The 19,473-nt window shown below is 46.1% G+C and overlaps 1 protein-coding gene across 1 annotated transcript in view; it reads right to left on the reverse strand.

Moving 5' to 3' along the window:
- CCDC7 (coiled-coil domain containing 7) overlaps window positions 1-19,473 on the reverse strand; it is an 820,938-nt gene that overhangs the window by 42,480 nt on the left and 758,985 nt on the right. The window contains exons 33-34 of the mRNA XM_029587039.1: window positions 19,099-19,164; window positions 7,258-7,323 (exon numbers count right to left, since the gene is read on the reverse strand). Of these exons, the coding sequence (XP_029442899.1) occupies window positions 7,258-7,323; window positions 19,099-19,164 (132 nt within the window). The remainder of the gene's footprint in view (window positions 1-7,257; window positions 7,324-19,098; window positions 19,165-19,473) is intronic.

Consider the following 19,473-nt stretch of genomic DNA (forward strand, 5'->3'; position numbering starts at 1 on the left):
TTGGCACGCTGTTGTAAACGTCGGTCTATACGGCCTGCCAGGTCAATCAGCGCGTCCAAGTCCTCCGGGATCTCACGGCCCGCGAGTTCATCCTTGATGCGGGGTGATAACCCTTCGAGGAAAATGCCCCATAGACAGTCTGAATGCCATCCTTGTTCTGAAGCGAGGGTGCGGAAATCAATCGTGAAGTCCGCCAAAGTACATGCACCTTGTCGCAGGTTGAGAAGTTCCGACGAAGCTGTGGATAGTCATCCTGGCTCGTCAAACACTTGGCGAAAGGTAGAAACAAATCTGGATAAGTCACTCAAAATGGGTTCCCCTAGTTCCCAGATAGGAGAGGCCCAGGCCATGGCTTTCCCGTCTAGCAAAGAAATGATGAAAGAAGTCTTCATCTGGTCAGTAGGGAATTGCTGCCCTTGCAAAGAAAATTTGATGAAACATTGGTTCAGAAACCCTCGACACTGTTTAGCATCTCCAGAAAAGTGAGGTGGTGCAGGCATGTGAGAAACCGAAACCGAGGTACTTGGAGGTGTATGTGCAGGAGCGGCCGTCTCAGCTCCATGAGCAGAATCAAGACGGCGGACCAGGCGTTCCCCAGTGGCAGTTAACGCCTCAAAACTCTGCTGCTGTTGCTTCTGCTGTTGTCGCTGCTGCATAAGCTGTTGTGCTAAGCCTGGAATCGCCTGGAGACCAGTCAGATCCACCAGATCCATGGCCTTTGCAATCTGTTATGGTAGTGGACCCTTAGACCAGTACGAGAGATGACACCCACCTGAAGGCCCAGGTGAACTCGTCTCCGGCAGGTGGAGTGCTGCAACCTGATCTCGTAGGCGTCCTCAGAGCGAAGGTGGGTACTCAGTCCGGGTACCAGGCAGAGATCAAGGCAGGAGGCAACAACTCAGTCCGAATTCCAGGCAAGGGTCAAGGCAGGCAGCAACAAACTCAGTCCAAATTCCAGGCAAGGGTCAAGGCAGGCGCCAAACAAACTCAGTCCAAATTCCAGGCAAGGGTCAAGGCAGGCGGCAAACAAACTCAGTCCAAATTCCAGGCAAGGGTCAAGGCAGGCGGCGAGCAGACAAACCAATCCAATCCGAGTCAGCCAAACAGAAGAACCAGGGAAACACAGCAATCTACAGGAACCTGTTGCAAAGGCGTCCTATCTACCTCCGAGGGAGTTTAAATCTCCCTGGCTGATGACGTCATCTTCCGGGACCAGCCTGGTCTTCGCGCGGCTGCCCCTTTAAGAGGCAGGGTTTGCCGCGTCTTCCCCGACGCTGCTCCCCGACGTCCAGGAACCATGCTGCCGAGGTCCGTGAACTGCGGGCTGCCTTGATCGTGTCTCTGTGCCGGCAGCCTGAGAAAGGTAGGCGGTCCTGGCCACGGGTGAGCGCGGCCGGGAACCACAACAGGTAAATTGGTTACTGGTGTGATAGACTGAGAAGTATGGGAAGCATACTGGTCTCGGTCAGGGCGTGGGTTTGCGGAATAGTGAATCCCGTCCCGGTTCAACATTAGAAGAGTACTGGCTGTGAGAGGCAGCAGAAGAGACATATTTAAGAGGCCCTTGATGGAGGAAAGGCGTCTATGGGGACGCATTGGAAACATGCGTAGGGAGTAGAATCTGTGCACCGTATGGTTCGATTCAGATGCAGAGGGCAAGTTCGGTTGACCTCAGTGTTAGAAGATTTTTCCCTCTACACATGTAGTCCGAGACCATTCGAGAGGATAGAAACCTACATGGAGAAGGTCTGCTAGTGCGTTCAGTAATCTCTTAGATAAGTGGCCCGAGGATGCATGAAGTGAGCAAGGGCCAAGGGTAGAGCTGTGCAGCTTCTCAGCAGAGCAGCTAAGAGGTAGTGCGTGCTTGTGTATTGGAAAGCACATTGTCCCTATGCTTTCTGTCTGTATGCACAAAAATTTGTTGCAGAGGCAGTATTGGAAGGCATAAGGGTATAACTCATGGCTACAAGCTCCAGAAAGTTTATGAGAAAACTGTGCCTGGAGTGGAATAGACGCATATTGGGTTGAGAAGCTTTTAGGCCAAACTTTACAACCCTGAGTAAATGCGAGAATGAGCAGAATCAGACTAGGTTTTGGTTCTAGATCTGGAATATGGATGAGGGACGAAAGCAGTTGAACAGCTTAGACCAACTGATAATGAAATTTCACTGAATCTAACCCATAGCAGTTTTGGATCTATGAGGAAAGTGCATAGTGAAAAAACCCCATAGCCCGACAATGAAGAATTGAGGGGCTGAGGTAATGGAAAAATGCACGCAGGGACATGTAAGAATTTAGTAGAATGTCTGCACGTATGCTGGACAGGAAGGTCTTTATGACTGTGGTGTCCAGAAGTGTTGTATAAAGGATTTATGGCAGTGACAGTAATCCCAGTTAGGAAATGTACAGTGAGTCATGAAGAAGTAGAGGTCCTTGCATGGACTGACTGTGGTTGTGCAGTTGTCCATGCAAGGAAAGGAGTGAATGATGTTGTACCCCGCAGAAAAACAGCATTCACCATTATTCAATGAAATACTCCAGTCACCAAAGCTGGTGCCAGCGGCAGAGCTTGGGGTTGTAATATTGTTGACTCACCATAAAGCACATAGAAAGATTAGAGTAATGTACTTACTGCAATATGGAAGGATGGTAACGAGTTACCATTTTACCTGTAACTTCTAAAGAAAGTTGGTATTTCTGGGGTCCAGGATGTGCGGAGAGTAACTACTTTCTGTTGAAAGAAAGAATATTGTAATTAAAACTCCCCAACCTCCCTCCCCAACCCTCCTCCCTTCCCCCATATGCGCTTCATAGCGCCTGGGGGAGTGTACCGGGAACTTTGGTACAAGGTGGGGTGGCCACTCTGATATCCGGCCAAATGTGAGACCAGGAGGTGTCCCAGTGGAGGGGCTGATGTAATCTGGATATCATGTAAGTTCCCACGGGAGTGTGAGCAGTAAAGTGGTACCCGCATTTCTGTGTGCTGTACAAGGAAACACTGAGACCTGTCGTCAGGCTTCAAGGTGGACTTGTACTTGAGGAAATATTTGCTGAAACTCGTGTTTAGCAGATCAGCGAATGCACCTGAATCTTTGGTTTTGAAGCAGGAACCAGAAGTCAGAGCATTAATCAGTACAGAACCTCGTTGCTGAAAAGGGAGGAAGCCCTGATGCAATCCAAAAGAAAGATAGAGGGGTTCTCCTGGTATTGTGGCTGACATAGCTAGCATAGCGATATGTGACACTAATACAGTTCTTGGAAGGCACATGACCCAGAACTTTTCGAACCATGTGGTCCGAATAGAGAACACATCTCAATGGGAATGCCGCAGAAGCGGGTACTTACCATCCGACGTGGATCGCCGCAGGACGAGCTGGAAAAGATTGCTGGCTCCGTCGATCTCCGGAGTCCTCGAGGGGTAGCCCATGGACGTAAACGTCCCTCTCAACTCTGATGCCTGGTTTGGTGGCACAAGGTTAGAGGAGACAGGCTGGGCGTGATTGGCGCTTATACTGTTAATTAAAACAGAGAGCCACAATCCCACACCTATGACGGTGGGGCACGCTGGGAGGGGAGCCGATTAACGAGCTCATGATCCCGAACCTCGTCGCAGCGGCTCGATGTGTCATGATGCCAATGCAGAATCCGTCAGACCTTGATCCGGTGTTTCTGGAGCACCAAGGACTGCCAAAACTGTACGGAACAGTGCTGTTGGTAGTGGTGATGTTGCTCTGCCCGAGCATTGTCCAGCATCGAGAAGGATAGCACCGATGTGCTGGATGGCGTCAGCGGCAGACGATCACTGTGTCTGCGACGATGGGTGCCACGGTGCTCGGCCTGGTCTTTCCCCAGCGCCGAGATGGAAGCCCTTGCTATCCTGGATGGCGATCAATGACGGACTGTCAGCATGCCTACTCTGCTCCTGACCCTATGTAGTGTCATAGGCTAATACGGGGCTTTAAAAAGAACCCAAAGTGTGGAGCACTGTGTGCAGGCGAGGGCATTACGTGGCAGTGCTATGTAGGTATTGACGGTATCGATAGCGGCCGAAGCAACTTCGAGGGTATCGTAAAAAATGTATATGAAAAAACGTCGATGGCTCGGCCAGAGCAATGATGACAGTGATGGAGCACTGACAGCATCAGCGTAGGTATGTATGGGAACGATGTGGCATCAAATAGTAAAAAAACATCGTTGTTATCGGAAAGATAGCGGCATCGACAGAGTCGATGACTGCATCGATAGGAACCTCGAACACACCGATGGAGACACGTGGGTGTCAAGGGCATCAATGTATGGAGGCGGGGCACCAATGCCCTCGGTGGCATGGCCACGAGCATCGACAGTATGGCCCCGGACATTGGCAGTATCGATGGACCGACTTGGGTAGCAACGGTGTGCATGGTATCAGTGCCACGGACATGGGTGTCGATGGCACCGACATGGGCACCGATGGAATCTATGCTGGCATGGACCCCATGGATGGAACTGGCATTGGCATCAATGGAATCCATTTTGGCATTGATGCCAGCCATGGAATTGGCACTGGTATCGATGGCATCCATGGAAATGGTATTGGCATGGATGCTCATTGATGGAATTGACTTGGCATGGAAGCCCATTGATGGAATCGACCTGGGCATCAATTTCCACTGATGGGATCAACCTGGCATCGATGGCCATCGATGGAATCGACCTGGCATTGATGCCCATTGATGGAAAACACCTGGGCATCGATGGCCCTCAATGGAAACCATCTGGCATCGATGTCCATCGATGGAATGGGCCCTGGCACCGATGTCCTTCGATGGAATCGACTTAGCATCGATGCCCATCGATGGAATAGACCTGGCATCGATGCCCATCGATGGAAAGGACTCTGGACATCGATGGAAAGATCCTGGCAAGGATGGCATCCATAAATTAAGGGATGGCATCAATGACAGTGACCCTGGCATCTATAGAAGTGTCCTGGGCAATGGTGGCATCGACCCGAGTATGGATGGCAGTGACGAGACAAGGTGTGTGTCGAGGGCATTCACCTGGGAAGGGACGGCACCGAAGGAGCCCAAGGAAAAATCAGTGCCAAGGAGGAAAAAACCTGGCAGCACTGATATAAACGATGTAGGGAGGATGGCGTCAGGGTACCGCGGGGGAAGGGGTACTAATGGCATGTAAGAATCCAGGGCGGTCTAGCGATGGAGCATCGACTGCGTGAGGGTACCGGGAAACAAAGGACCTGAATCTATAGGGGCCCTGGCGGCAACAGAAACCGTGAAAGTCCCTGTCCCACTAGCGCTAATTACCAAGCGGAGTGTCACAGAGAGACACTCGCAGGCTATGTGTAGCTAACTGAAGAAAAAGGGAGAGGGAAGGCCTCAGTCGGTTAGCAGGCCAGAAAGGTGACAGGAACCGACCGAAAAAATAAGGAATAGTACTCACCGAGCGTCGAAAAAAGTGTTTGTGAAGTAAAAAGTTAAGTGTTTCCCTGAGGAAAAAATTGTTAAATTCCTCACAGAGCTCCAACTGCTATGCTTACTGCAGAGCAGAAAAAAGAAGACTGAGGGAGACACCTGTGGCTCACAGGGATAATTGCAGGCTGAGCATGCTCAGTGCACTCTGTGTGCCAGTGTCAGTCAAAGCTTTGTAGAAACTTTGACAGAAATGTTTTCCGTACAGGGCTCCATCCTGTGATGTCACCCATATGTGAGGACTACCATCCTGATTTTCCTGAGAGAAATGTTTTGTCACCTCGCTTTACCTCTTTGGTAATCCTTTCTTCCGCTAGACTTTAGCTTCCTTGATTTCTTTCTTCGTCTCCCTCAGTTTTACCAGATTTTCTTCCTGTTGATCTTCCCTTTGGTATCTTTTATATTTCTTAAATGCCCTTCTTTTATCTTTTATTTTATCAGCCACCTCCTTTGTGAACTAGATAGGTTTCATTCTTTTCTTGCTTTTCTTTACTTTTCTAACATATATAATTAGTCGCTTCAGTAATTGCTCCTTTTAGTTTGGCCCACTGTTGTTCCACATCTCTCGTTTTCCCATGCTACTGATGCAATTACTAGCAGTGGCTATTACCTAAGTAAGCTTGATTAATAGCAGTTAATGGACTTCTCCTCCAAGAACTTATCCAAACCTTTTTTGAACCCAGCTACACTAACTGCATTAACCACAGCCTCTGGCAACAAATTCCAGAGCTTAATTGTGCATTGAGTGAAAAAGAATTTTCACAGATTAGACTTAAATGTGCTAATTGCTAACTTCATGGAATGCCCCCTGGTCCTTCTATTATTTGAAAGTGTAAATAACCGATTCACATCTACTCGTTCAAGACCTCTCATGATCTTAAAGACCTCTATCATATCCCCCCTTAGCCGTCTCTTCTCCAGGCAGAACAGCCCTAACCTCTTCAGTCTTTCCTCATAGGGGAGCTGTTTCATTCCCTCCATGAGGCAACATTTTTCAGAATAAGACTACTGCATCAAAAACCTTATGATCAAGATACTGAAAGGGAAATTCAGAACAATCCAGAATCATAGGACATTTAAAGTTTAAATGATGAATATGAGGACATAAAAGAGAAAGGGATTTTAAACTCACTAACAAACATAACTCTGTGACCTTCTGATTGCTGTAACACAACTCCCCACCCCTAACATCCCTTCTCTCGATCATTTTAATATAATCTATGATTCAATTTTACTTTCTAGTAATGTCATCTTTGCTCATCTACTCGTTGTGTTTGGACATAAGGAAGGGAGAGTAAGCACCTGAAAACTGAACAGAAAAGTTAACCCAATAAAAAAATTATCATCTTACAGTGTGAGGATAACTTTCAAATCCATTCAGGTTACTGAAAGTGCATGTGTAAGTGGACGAGAGGAGATTTGTCCTAATATTTTATATACTGCATAACAAGAATGATATCATTTATAAAATACTGGGTACTTATGCATTAAAAGTACACGCATGTGTTTCACAGCATGACCAGGAATGCCCCTGGACCATCCTCTGTTTTATGCACTGAAAGCCAGAAACTCGCATATATTTTTGAGGTTTATATAAAAGCATGTATACAAATACAGGCTACTTACATATGAAGATACTCATTTCCATGTATAGCCCCTTTGAATATTTACTCAAATATTTTTATTGAACATTATTTCCAAACATTTAAGTACACAACACAGCAATGACACTACTTTAATATTAAAAGTATGAAACCATGTTTTAGATAGAAATCAATATACATACCATTTCAGCTTGTGTAAGAGCCCAGATTGGTCGTCCATACTGATCAGTTTCCCATTTTGCTGCTTCCTGCATCAGAAATGCAAGAATAAGGTGGAAATGCATAATTAGGACAATTAGAAAGGCCTAAGCCTTCCAATAAACAGAGAAAATAAGAAAAGCCTTGTTGCCTTTAATAATCTCTTGAATTTAGCAAATAACGAGGACTATTTATTAATCCAGGACGCATGTTAACATGCACTGTTTACCACTGCTTCCATTAGTTGTGATGGGGGATATTCATTAATAACTCATGTGAATTTGCATCATGGATCCCCAAATAGACGCCACTATATTTTAATTTATTACAGTCCTAAATGAAATGAAGATAATTTATTTCATCAAAGAACACTAGATAATTTCTCCTACTGGTCAGTTTATTCAGTTGAGATCAGCACAAGTAAATAAAGGAGGCAATTTTCAAACAGCTGCCTTTCTATAAAATATGCGGTTAATATGTACATGCGGACCCTGAAATTGATTTTCAAAGGAAAGCTACAGGTAAACCTGCATCCTGCACCTATTTCTGTAGACCAAATTTTACTGTAACTCCATATCTCCTCTTAATCCAACTAACAGTACATGTATTGTGGACTTGAATTGTCACAGAAGGTATAAATGATCCTTTTGATTTTATGCAACATCGTATATTACGCATCCTTTGTGCTGTTTTTTGAGTCTTGTACATTTCAGTTAATAGGAGCTACGGTAGAAAGAATTAACTAGAATTAATAATTGGTTTTGAAGATATACTTAACATTTCTTGCACATTTATACAAATACCCAAAATATAAAAAAAGAGTGTGTTTCTGATGTATAATTGAAAAGGAACTATAATCCAGTCTTTTGAAAGTTTAGCTCAATTTCTGAGTTTTTTCCTCCACATTAAAAATACATTTTAAAAATATTCTATTCAGTTTTTGCTGCTTCTGGTTTTTCTTGTTTACATTTCATATAAAAAGCCATTCATTGTTGTTGCCTGAACTAAGGAAACTACCAAACACTCCTCTTTGAAAAATAAGACTACGTCCGACCATACCTTCAATGTGATCAACCCAGTTTATAAAGGGAAGATTGAACAATCCCAGCAACTTGGCCAGGGAAACATTTTAGGGATGCTCTTAGAAAATGCAAAACTCTTACCCCGTAGCTGGTCAAGGTCAGAACTAATAATAAGAGCGTGAAGTAACCCTTACCTCTATATTATTCAATTCAGAAAATTTGGGGGAATGCTACACCGGTGAAACAGTCCACAAATTAAAGACAAGAGTTAATATAAACAGACACAAAATAACACGTCACAAAAAAGAGCAAAGCAACACCTAAAATCATAAGAAATTGCCATGCTGGGTCAGAACAAGAGTCCATCAAGTCCAGCATCCTGTTTCCAACAGAGGCCAAACCAGGCCACAAAAACCTGGCAAGTACCTAAACACCAAGAAGATCCATAGAAACACAGAAACATAGAAATGACGGCAGAAGAAAACCAAATGGCCCATCCAGTCTGCACAGCAAGCTTTCACACTTATTTTTCTCATACTTATTTGTTACTCTGACCGCTGAGTTCAGGGCCCTTATTGGTAACTTTATGGTTCTAATTTCCTTCCACCACCGCCATTGATATAGAGAGCAGTGCTGGATCTGCATCAAAGTGAAGTATCAAGTTTAATTGGTTAGGGGTAGTAACCGCTGCAATAAGCAAGCTACTCCCATGCTTATTTATTTACCAAGCTTGTGCAATTCAGTCCTTGTTGGGTGTTGTCTGAATATGAATCCTCTTTTCTTCATTCCACTCCTGCAGATAAAGTAGTGAGCTATGCTGGATATGTATTCAAAGTGAAGTAACAGGATTAATTGATTTGGGGTAGTAACCGCCGCAACAAGCAAGCAGCAAGCTACTCCATTGCTTATTTGTTTAACCAGACTATGCAATTCAGTCCTTGTACGTTGTTGTCTGAATGTAAATCCTCTTATTTTCATTCCCACAGTCGTTGAAGCCGCTGGATATGGATTGAAATTGAAGTATCAGGCTTATTTGGTTTGGGGTAGTAACTGTTGCAACAATCAAGTTACTCTCCTGCTTTTTTGTGAATGGCAAATCCTTTTTTCCACATTTCCTCTTGCAGTTGAAGCATAGAGCAATGTTGGAGTCGCATTAACCGTGTGTGTTTGTTGAATAATGGTATTAATCGCCAGGTAGTATCTGTCATTCCCGCAAGCCACCCCCATGCCTCTTCACTTCATTCACATCCTCTTTGTATAGGGTTAGTATGTGACAAGTGTTTGTAACTCACTAACTCTTCTAGCAGATGTAATGGCTATTAAGAAGATAATCTTCCATGTGAGAAATGTAACATCGCAGGAATTCATGGGTTCAAAAGGAGAACTCATGAGTCTTGAGAGTACTACATTAAGGTCCCATTCTGTGACTGGTGGTCATATAGGGGGCTTAAGATGAATTAAACTTCTCATAAACCTACTAACAAGGGGTTGAACTGATATTGGTGCATCCCCTATTATATTATGGTACACTGAGATTGCACTGAGATGTACTCTTACTGACGAGGTCTGGAAACCAGAGTCTGAAAGGTGCCATAGATAGTCTAATAAAGATGATGTGGTGCAGGAAAAAGGGTCAATAGTTTTCTGTGCACACCACATGGTGAATCTTTTCCACTTAGAGCAATAGTTTTTTCGTGTGGAAGGCTTACGTGAAGCTACAAGCACTTGAGAAACAGTAGTTGAAAGATTGAGTGGTTGCAAGTCAAACATTCAACATCCAGGCTGTTAGAGAGTGGGATTGAAGGTTGGGATGGCACAACCTGCCTTGATCCTGAGTTATGAGAGTGGGTGCTGTGCCCAGGTGAATTGGTTCTCTGATCGAGAGATTGAGGAGTATTGGAAACGATACGTGTCAAGGCCAATACGGGGCTATGAGTATCATGGACCCCTTTGTCCTATTGTAGCTTTACTAGAATCTTGGTTATTAGTGGTATTGGGGGATCCGCGTAGAGAAGGCCTGAATTCCAGGAGCGAGCAAAGGCATCCTTGGCTAACTGGTTTCTCCACCGGTGCAGGAAGAAGAATCTGTCCACTTTGTGATTCAGTTTGGATGCAAAGAGGTCCACTGTTGGTTGACCCCAACTTTGAAAAATCCTGGTCGCTACCAAGGGGTTCAGGGACCACTCGTGAGGTTGGAATTGATGACTGAGATGGTCTGCTACTACGTTGTGAATTCCTGCCAGATAAGTGGCCCGGAGAAACATGGAATGTGTCAGGGCCCAGTTCCAAATCTGTGCTGCTTCTTGACAAGGGAGATACGAGCCTGTACCTCCCTGTCTGTTCAGGTACCACATGGCTACTGTATCAAAACAGTCTTGTGGGAAAGGCAGTCCTTGAACGCATGCAGCGCATAACGTATAGCTCAAAGCTCTAGGAAATTGATTTGAAATGTTGCTTCGAGTTTCGTCCAAGTACCTAGAGTTTGGAGATTTCCTATGTGCGCACCCTACCCTAAGGTGGAGGCATCGGTAGTCAAAGTTACTTGAGGAATCAGCTGTTGGAAGGGTAGATCTGTGAGCAAGTTGTCCGTTTTCTCCCACTAGAGGAGAGAGGAACGTAGTTGTTGAGTTATTTGAATTTGGGATGACAGTGGTTGAATGGCTTGTAGCCACTGTGCTCTCAATGTCCATTGAGTGACCCTCATGGCTAATCTGGCCATAGAAGTGAAATGAACTGTGGAGGCCATGTGGCCGAAAAGAGTTAGGAACTGATGGGCTGTCGCCTGTGTCCTTGTGAGGAGAGGAGAGTGTTTCTGCAAGGTCTTTTGGAAGGAAAGCTCTTGACTTTATGGTGTTTAATTCTGCTCCGATGAATTGTAATAGGCGAGATGGTATGAAATGGGATTTCTGGTAGTTGATTAGGAATCCCAATTGTCATACTCCGTGGAAGGAGTTAGCAATCTGTCATAATACGCTTTGCTGGTGGGAGGAGCAATCAGATAAGAGGAGCAATCTGATGTATTCCGTAGGCGGAGTCAGCAGTCTGTTGTTATAAACCGCTAGCGATAGTAGTGGTGGATCCTTGGGCCGGTGGAAGATGACCATGCCCCCGGGGGAAGATCCCGAGAGGGACCACTGGCTAGGCTTAGAGCAGTGGTCCCCAAACCTGTTCTGGAGGGCCACCAGCCAGTCGGGTTTTTGGGATATCCTCAATGAATATGCATGAGAGAAAATTTACATGTTAGGGAGGCAGTGCAAGCAAATTTTCTCTCATGAAATTCATTGAGGATATCCCAAAAACCCGACTGGCTGGTGGCCCTCCAGGACAGGTTTGGGGACCCCTGGCTTAGAGTATGGAGACAGACACACACTAGTTCTTTTATTAAACATGTTTTGAAACCACCAGAGGTGACAGTAGTGAGCTGGAGTGCCCGGCAGGGCTGACGTCCCTCAGATAATGGAACAGCGATCCCTGGGTGGCTGAGCTGTTGAGAAACTGAAGACAGTGAGTACGCAGGGTATGCAGAGTTCATGAACAGAACGTAGATGACAACACTCACATATATTGGTCTCAGGGAGCTCAGGAGCTGGAAAGGGTAGGCCCTTGAGGAGCGAGTACCTGGTTCCAGGGAAAGCTCTGAGAGAGCGATGGTAACTCACGATGTTGTAGATGGTGATGGCTTCCAGGCAGAAGAGAATAGCAGATAGTCAGGAATGGGGGCCCTCAAGGAGCGAGTACCAGTTCCTGTCTGTAACCTGAAAGGCAAAAGAGAGTGAGGCCCCCGAGGAGCGGTTACCTCTGGTAAGTCCGAGGAGGCAGAGTAGCTTAGGCAGGATAACCTGAGTAAACCTTGTCCTAGCCCTTGCTAACTTGTCTGTTAGCGATATCAGAGACTTTTAAATATTGGAAGCGGATGACATCATCTCAGGGGGACGCCCCTGAGGTTCGCGCCCTTGCTGGTACTTCACTCGCAGTGCGCGCCCTAGGCTTCAAGCAACATGGTGTATCTGCAGCATCAAGCCGGTGGGAGACGGCAGGCAGACGTCGTGGCAGCCAGCCATCCTTCAGACCTGGAGGGAGTCGCCACAGAGGTAAAGAGGGCGGAGTGAAGACGTCGGGCAGCGACAGTCGTAACAGTACCCCCTTCAAAGGGCAATCTCTTCGGGTACCAGGCTTTGGTTTTGAAGGATGTGCGAGGTGGAACTGATGAAGCATCTCTTTATCCAAGATATTGGTCTGAGGCTCCCAAGAGATTATGTCGGGGCCGAAACCCTTCCATATCAAAGGTATTCAAAAGTCTTGCCTCTTAAATGAACATCCAGAATCTCTTTGATCTTAATCTCTAAGTCGACTTCTGCATAGATGACAGGTGGATCTTGAGTCTTGAAAGAATTTTGATTGTAGATATCAGCAGCAATGGATTAAGCTGCTGTGGACGTCACTGAAGGATTCAGTGGAAGTGGCGGTGTTAGAGAGCGTCCAAAACCCTCTTCAATTGGTGATTTGCCAGTATATGTTGCTGAATGAGAGTTGATGGCATCGCCAGCAATAAAGACTGACTGGTTGCTAAGAGTATCTTCTTCAGGTCAATTATGTGTGTGGCTCATCAGGCACATCCTCTAACCTTGCTTCCTCTTCAAGACTGAGAGAGGGTGCATTCTTCCTTCTGGTAGCTCAGTATTGATACCCAGACCCCCTGGCATCATCACCGGGTCCAAGTGGGGAAGAACACCAGCTGCCTCTTTGGCGGACACATTTCTGAAGGATGCATCTTGAGGCGGCGGTCCAGGGCTTGCTGGAGTAGAAGGCATGCAGACAATAGGCGAGATTTCATACAGGCATCTTCCGAATGGTAAGAGCAGGATAGAGATACTCTAATTATAATCCGTGAATACGGATTTGATGTTGAACGCCTTTGAGCCAAGGTGAACATTGAAAATGTTGTGATTATCAGCAGCAATGGGTAAGCTGCTGGGGGCGTCATGAAGATCTTCAGTGGAAGTGGCGATGTTGAGAAACTTCCAAAACCCACTTCAAGTTATAATGCAATAATGGATCTTCACATTTGACAAAGGGACTCCTCAGGTCTTCCACTAGATGTCTGAGAATGAAGTTGCCTCCTGTCCTTGAGTCCACCAGGGCAGGAGTCCGAACCGTAACTGGTCCATAGACCACGGAAACTGGGAGAGAGGGTGGAGAAGAGAACGCGGTAAGGCCTAAGGACAGTCCTCCTGCCGGACTTAGGCCCGTCCATTTCCCGGACGAGTGGGGCATGTAGAGACATCATGGCCAGCCTGACCACAGTACATGCATAGTCTGCTCTTCTTCCGAAATCTTCTCTCCTTGGAGGTCAAACGTCCATGACTAAGTTGCATCGGTTCATCTGTATCAGCAGCGGAAGTTACTGGAACCATCCGAGGTGCATTAGTAGCACTGGCCTGTTTCAACCCTGGTAACACCTTAGGCCGGAGTTCCTTCACCTTGTCTCGGAGTCGATGATGAATCTGAGTAGCCAAGGCTACTAATTCGTCCAGCGAGTCCGGTGTCTGGTGAGCGGCCAGCTCGTCCTTCAAATGGGTATCCAGGACTCTGCAAAAGAGTGTTTTGAGACATTTGGGGTCCCAGCGAAGTTCTGCCGCAAGAGTCTTGAATTCTATGGCGAATTCAGCCAATGATCTGCTGCCTTGCTTCAAGTCCACTAAAGCAGAACCGGCAACAGATGTTCGCGCAGGATCATCAAACACGGATTTAAACAAGTCCATAAATCCATCTATGTCCTGCAAAATGGGGTCCTTGCGTTCCCACAAGGTGGATGCCCATGACAGAGCTCTACCAACCAGGTATGAAAGGATGTAGGTGTTTTTAGAGAGTGCCGTAGGAAATAAAGATGGTTGTAAAGTGCATGCAGCACTGGTTCAGAAAGCCCCGGGTCTTCTGGATTTCTCTGGAAAGGCGGATTGGAGCCGCCAGTGGTACAGCAGTCTTTAAAGTTACCTCCTGTAACTGACCTTCATGGTTGGAAGCTGTGTCTTGAACCTTCTGTGTGTGTAACTGATGAAATGCAGCATCTTGCTGTTCTGAGATGCGCAGGGCCAGGCCTGGTATGGCCTGCAAGGCAGAAAGTTGTGCCGGATCCATGGAGTATGCCGGGTCCTGGAGTAAAGCCGGATCCATGGAATTAAGCCGGGTTCTGGAGTTAAGCCGGATCCATGGAGTTATCAATCTGTCATACTCCATGGGAGGAGTTAGCAATTTGTCATAATCCACTATGCTGGTGGGAGGAGCAATCAGATAGGAGGAGCAATCTGATGTATTCCGTAGACTGAGTCAGCAGTCTGTTGTTATAAACTGCTGTAGTGGTGGGATCCTTGTGCCGGTGACAGTTGACCATGCCCCTGGGGGAAGATCCCGAGAGGGACTACCGGCTAGACTTAGAGTATGGAGACAGACACACACTAGTTCTTTTATTAAACAGGTTTTGAAACCACCAGATGTGGCAGTAGTGAGCTGGAGTGCCCGGCAGGGCTGAAGTCCCTCAGATACTGGAACAGCGATCCCTGGATGGCTGAGCTGTTGAGAAACTGTAGACAGTGAGTAGGCAGGGTATGCAGAGTTCATGAATAGAACGTAGATGACAACACTCACATATTGGTCTCGGGGAGCTCAGGAGCTGGAAAGGGTAGGCCCTCGAGGAGTGAGTACCAGTTCCTGACTGTAACCTGAAAGGCAAAAGAGAACAAGGCCCCCAAGAAGAGGGTATCTCTGGTAAGTCCAAGGAGGCAGAGTAGCTTAGGCTGCTTAGGATAACCTGAGTAAACTGTGTCCAAGCCCTTGCTAACTCATCTGTAAGCGATATCAGAGACTTTTAAATATTGGAAGCGGATGACGTCATCTCAGGGGGATGCCCCTGAGGTTCGCGCCTTGGCTGGTACTTTACTCTGAGCGTGCATGCGCGCGCCCTAGGCATCAGGCAACATGGCGGATCTACAACATCAAGCCGGTCCGGGAACGCTGGAGGGAGACAGCAGGGAGACGCCGTGGCAGCCAGCCGTCCTTCAGACCTGGAGGGAGTCGTCACAGAGGTAAAGAGGGCGGAGTGAAGACGTCGGGTAGCGACGGTCGTAACACCAATGAATGGAGTAATTTGATTGTGAGGTTGAGAGAGTTGATAGCTCCTTGTCTTGACTGGCTTCTGATGAGCCAGTCGTCCAGGTAGGGAAAAACGTGTACACTTTCCTTGTGTAACTGGGCCGCTGCCACCGCCAGGCACTTTGTGAACACTCGAGGTGCTGAGGCCAGTCCGAACGGTAGAACTCGATACTGGAAATGCTGATGACCCACCAGAAAGTGTAGATACTTGCGATGAGGAGAGAATATTGGAATGTGAGCATAAGCAAGATCCAGAGAAGAGAGCCAATCTCCCGTTTGAAGTAAAGGTAGCATGTGCCTAGGGATATCATTCTGAACTTATCTTTGCGCAGGAATTTGTTGAGTTTCCAGAGGTCTAATATGGGACATAGGCCTCCTGATTTCTTTGGAATGAGGAAATATCGGGAGTAGAATCTTCTGCCCTGCTGAGGCCGGGGAACTGGTTCCATGGCCCTGGCTCTCAGAAGGGTGGATAATTCTTTTTGTAGAAGCGTGGAATGATTCTGAGTTGTCCAGAATGATCTCGGTGGAGCATCTTTTGGTAGAGTTAGAAAGTCCAGATGGTAACCTTGAGATATGATTGAGAGTACCTATTGTTCGGTAGTGATATGCAACCAATTTTGGTGAAAAAAGGCTATTCGACCTCCTACAGGTACAGTTGGGGTCGGATTGGTGGACAGGCTTCTGTTCTCTGGTGAGATTTCAAAACCCCGAGGCCGGACCTGTCTGGGGTGGAGGCTGGACTCTAGGAGCTCTTGGCTGTCAGGCTTGAGCTCTTTGTACAGGTCTTGATGACCTACCACGAGGTGCTGGGGGGAAGTATCTTCGTGGTCTGTAATATGGTCTTTCTGAGTCTTACCTGGGAGGTCTGCGTGCAGAAAATTGGGGTTCTGCTGGAACAGAGGAAAGTTGACCCGGAGTTTCTGAGTGCTCCTTGAGCTGTGATACACCTTCATGTACCTTGTCTCCAAAGAGATTATCTCCTGTACAAGGAAGATTATCAAGCCTTTGTAGGCCTCTGATCTTAGGTCTGAGGCCTACAGCCAGGCCTATCTGTGAGCACTAATGCCTGTAGCAGCCATCCTGGATGAAGTTTCAAAGCTGTCGTATGCTGCTCTATCTTCATGTTTTCCAGCTTCCAGGCCTTTATAAATAATGTTATTGAAATAATCCTGGAACTGTTGTGGAAGTGAGTCAGATAGTTCTTGCAGCTGTTTCCATAGATTCCGCTAATATTGTGTCATATAAAGTTGGTATGACGCAATTCTGGAAACCAGCATTGAGCCTTGGAACATTTTTCTTCTGATGGTGTCTAAGAATCCATGCACCTTTCCAGGAGGAATAGAGGAATGTAGCTTAATTCTTTTAGATTTCTTTTGGGCCGCTTCTACCACCACAGAGTGGTGGGGGAAGTGAGGTTTCTGGAACCCTGGAATGTGCTGTACCAAATAGGTGGCATCAGTCCATTTATTGACTGGTGGCATGGTACAAGGGTGTTCCCACAACCTGTGTTGGAGATCTACAAGTACCTCATGCACCGGTATTGCAAGAACTTCTTTTGGTGGATCCACAAATTGTAATACTTCTAAAGTTTTTTCTCTGGTACCTTCCTCCGTCTCTAACTGAAAAGGGATGGTATCAGCCATTTCTTTAACAAAGGTAGAAAAAGAGAGATCCTCTGGGGGAGATCGTCTTCTTTCCTCCGGAGGCGATGGATCAGATAGGACTTTGTCCGAGGAAGAATCGGTGCCTGCATCTTCCCAGGTATCCAAGTCAGGTTGACGTGAAGGCATCAAAGGAAGATGGAAAGGAGGTATTGAGGGCATCAATGGTTTCATCGGGGGCCTTGATGGAAGTAATGGAGAAAATGAAGGTCTGGGACGAGAAACTCCCGATGGACTTGGTGTTGGTTCAGGCATTGGTAAAGTCTTCGATGCATCCTCATCTGTGGGCCGTGGCATCAAAACATCCAGCAGCTGTACCGGTGTGGCACCGATAAGAGAGCCCAATTTTGCCAATATTGGTGCCAACAGTGACAAATCCAGCATCGGCATAGGCATCAGTGCCGGCGAAGGTGATGGTATTGGTACCGGTAATGGAATCGGCACCGGTGATGGAATCGGTGTTGAAGATCGAATCGGCATCAAAGGTGTAATCGGTGTCGGTGCTGGCATTGAAGGTAACTCCCGAATGGCATCTTAAACTGCCTAGCATATATATATGTCCAGTTCTGCCCTTATAGCTGGTGAATTCAGAGCAGCTATGAGGATGGCAGTGAGGGCAAAACCGGACGGACCACAGGTCCCTGTGGTGGTACGGTACCCGGCACAGATGTCGGGGGGATCGCCTGGGAGTCATGGGCCCTGAGAGAATCGATGACTCATCCATCCAAGGTTTCTTAGGAGTTGGTTCGATAGGCATTGAAGGAACTCGGGGCATCGTGTCAGAATCTGGATCCAGAGGCCTTCGATGCCAATGCCGATATTTCATTTGATGCTCGGCAGTCTTTTTCTCGATGACCAACGTCAATTTGATAGATGACCGAGAAGGTGTCGGTGATGGTCAGTCACCTGCTTTGTCCGAACGACGTCGAGGTTTCAAAATCAATTTTTTAACCGCTCCAGCCGGAGGGGATTGCATTGAAGTCGAAGTCGACGGCAACAATTGAAGATGAAAAAGATGCTCCATCTTTTCCATACGAGCTCGTCTGTCTTTCGGTGTCATTTCAGCGCATTTCAGGCATGTCGATATGTCGTGTTTTTCTCCTAAACATAGCACACATTCAGTGTGCGGGTCCGTTACGGACATGGTTCGATTACAATTCAGGCATTTTATAAACCCGGTAGCCATATTGAAAGTCCAACAGCCATCGTGACATTCTGACTAAAACTTTTTTGAAACGGTAACGACCGGAAAATTGTTTTACTCACTGGTGGTGAAAAAAAGGGAGACCCCTGTGGTGGAATAACTTTTTCTGATGATTTTTTTAACTTTTGAAGTGTGAATATACCACACAGGGCTCCTGATCTGCGAGGCTAATAGCAACGCGGAAAAAAGAAGACTGAAGGGAGACCCCTGTGGATCAGGGAATTATAGCATGCTGGGCATGTTCAGTGGCCTCCGAGAACCAGTCAAAAGTTTTTAAAAACTTTGACAGAAAGTTTTCCGTGATAGGGCTCCGTCACTGATGTCACCCATATGTGAGGACTAGCATCCTGCTTGTCTTGGGATAACTTTCAAATCCATTCGGGATACTGAAAGTGCATGTGTAAGTGGACGAGAGATTTGTCCTAATATTTTATAAACTGTATAACAAGAATGGATTTGTTTATAAAATATTGGGTACTTATGCTTTAAAAGTACTTGCACGTGTTTCACAGCATGTCCAGGAATGCCCCTGGACCGCCCCTGTTTTGTGCGCACAAAGCCAGAAACTAGTATATATTTTTGAGGTTTATATAAAAACATGTATGCAAATACAGGCTACTTACATATGAATATACTTATTTTCCATGTATAGCCCCTTTCAATATTTACTCGAATATTTTTTTATTGAACTTTATTTCCATGCATTTAAGTGAACAACACAGCAATGACACTACTTTAATATTAAATGTATGAAACCATGTTTTAGACAGAAATCAATATACATACCATTTCAGCTTTTGTAAGAGCCCGGATTGGTCGTCCATGCTGATCAGTTTCCCATTTTGCTGCTGCCTGCATCAGAAATGCAAGAATAAGTTAGAAATGTATAATTAGGACAACTAGAAAAGCCTAAGCCTTCCAATCAGAGAAAATAAGAAAAGACTTGTTGCCTTTAATAATCTCTTCAATTTAGCAAATAACGATGCGTGTTAACACTGTTTACCACTGCTTCCATTAGCTGTGATGGGGGATATTCATTAATAACTCATGTGAATTTGCATCATGGATCCTCAAACAGACGCCACTATAGTTTATTTTAATACAATCCTAAATGAAATGAAGATAATTTGTTTCATCAAAGAACACTAGATAATTTCTCCT

This window comes from Rhinatrema bivittatum, chromosome 2, assembly GCF_901001135.1.
Source record: "Rhinatrema bivittatum chromosome 2, aRhiBiv1.1, whole genome shotgun sequence".
Taxonomy (NCBI): domain Eukaryota; kingdom Metazoa; phylum Chordata; class Amphibia; order Gymnophiona; family Rhinatrematidae; genus Rhinatrema; species Rhinatrema bivittatum.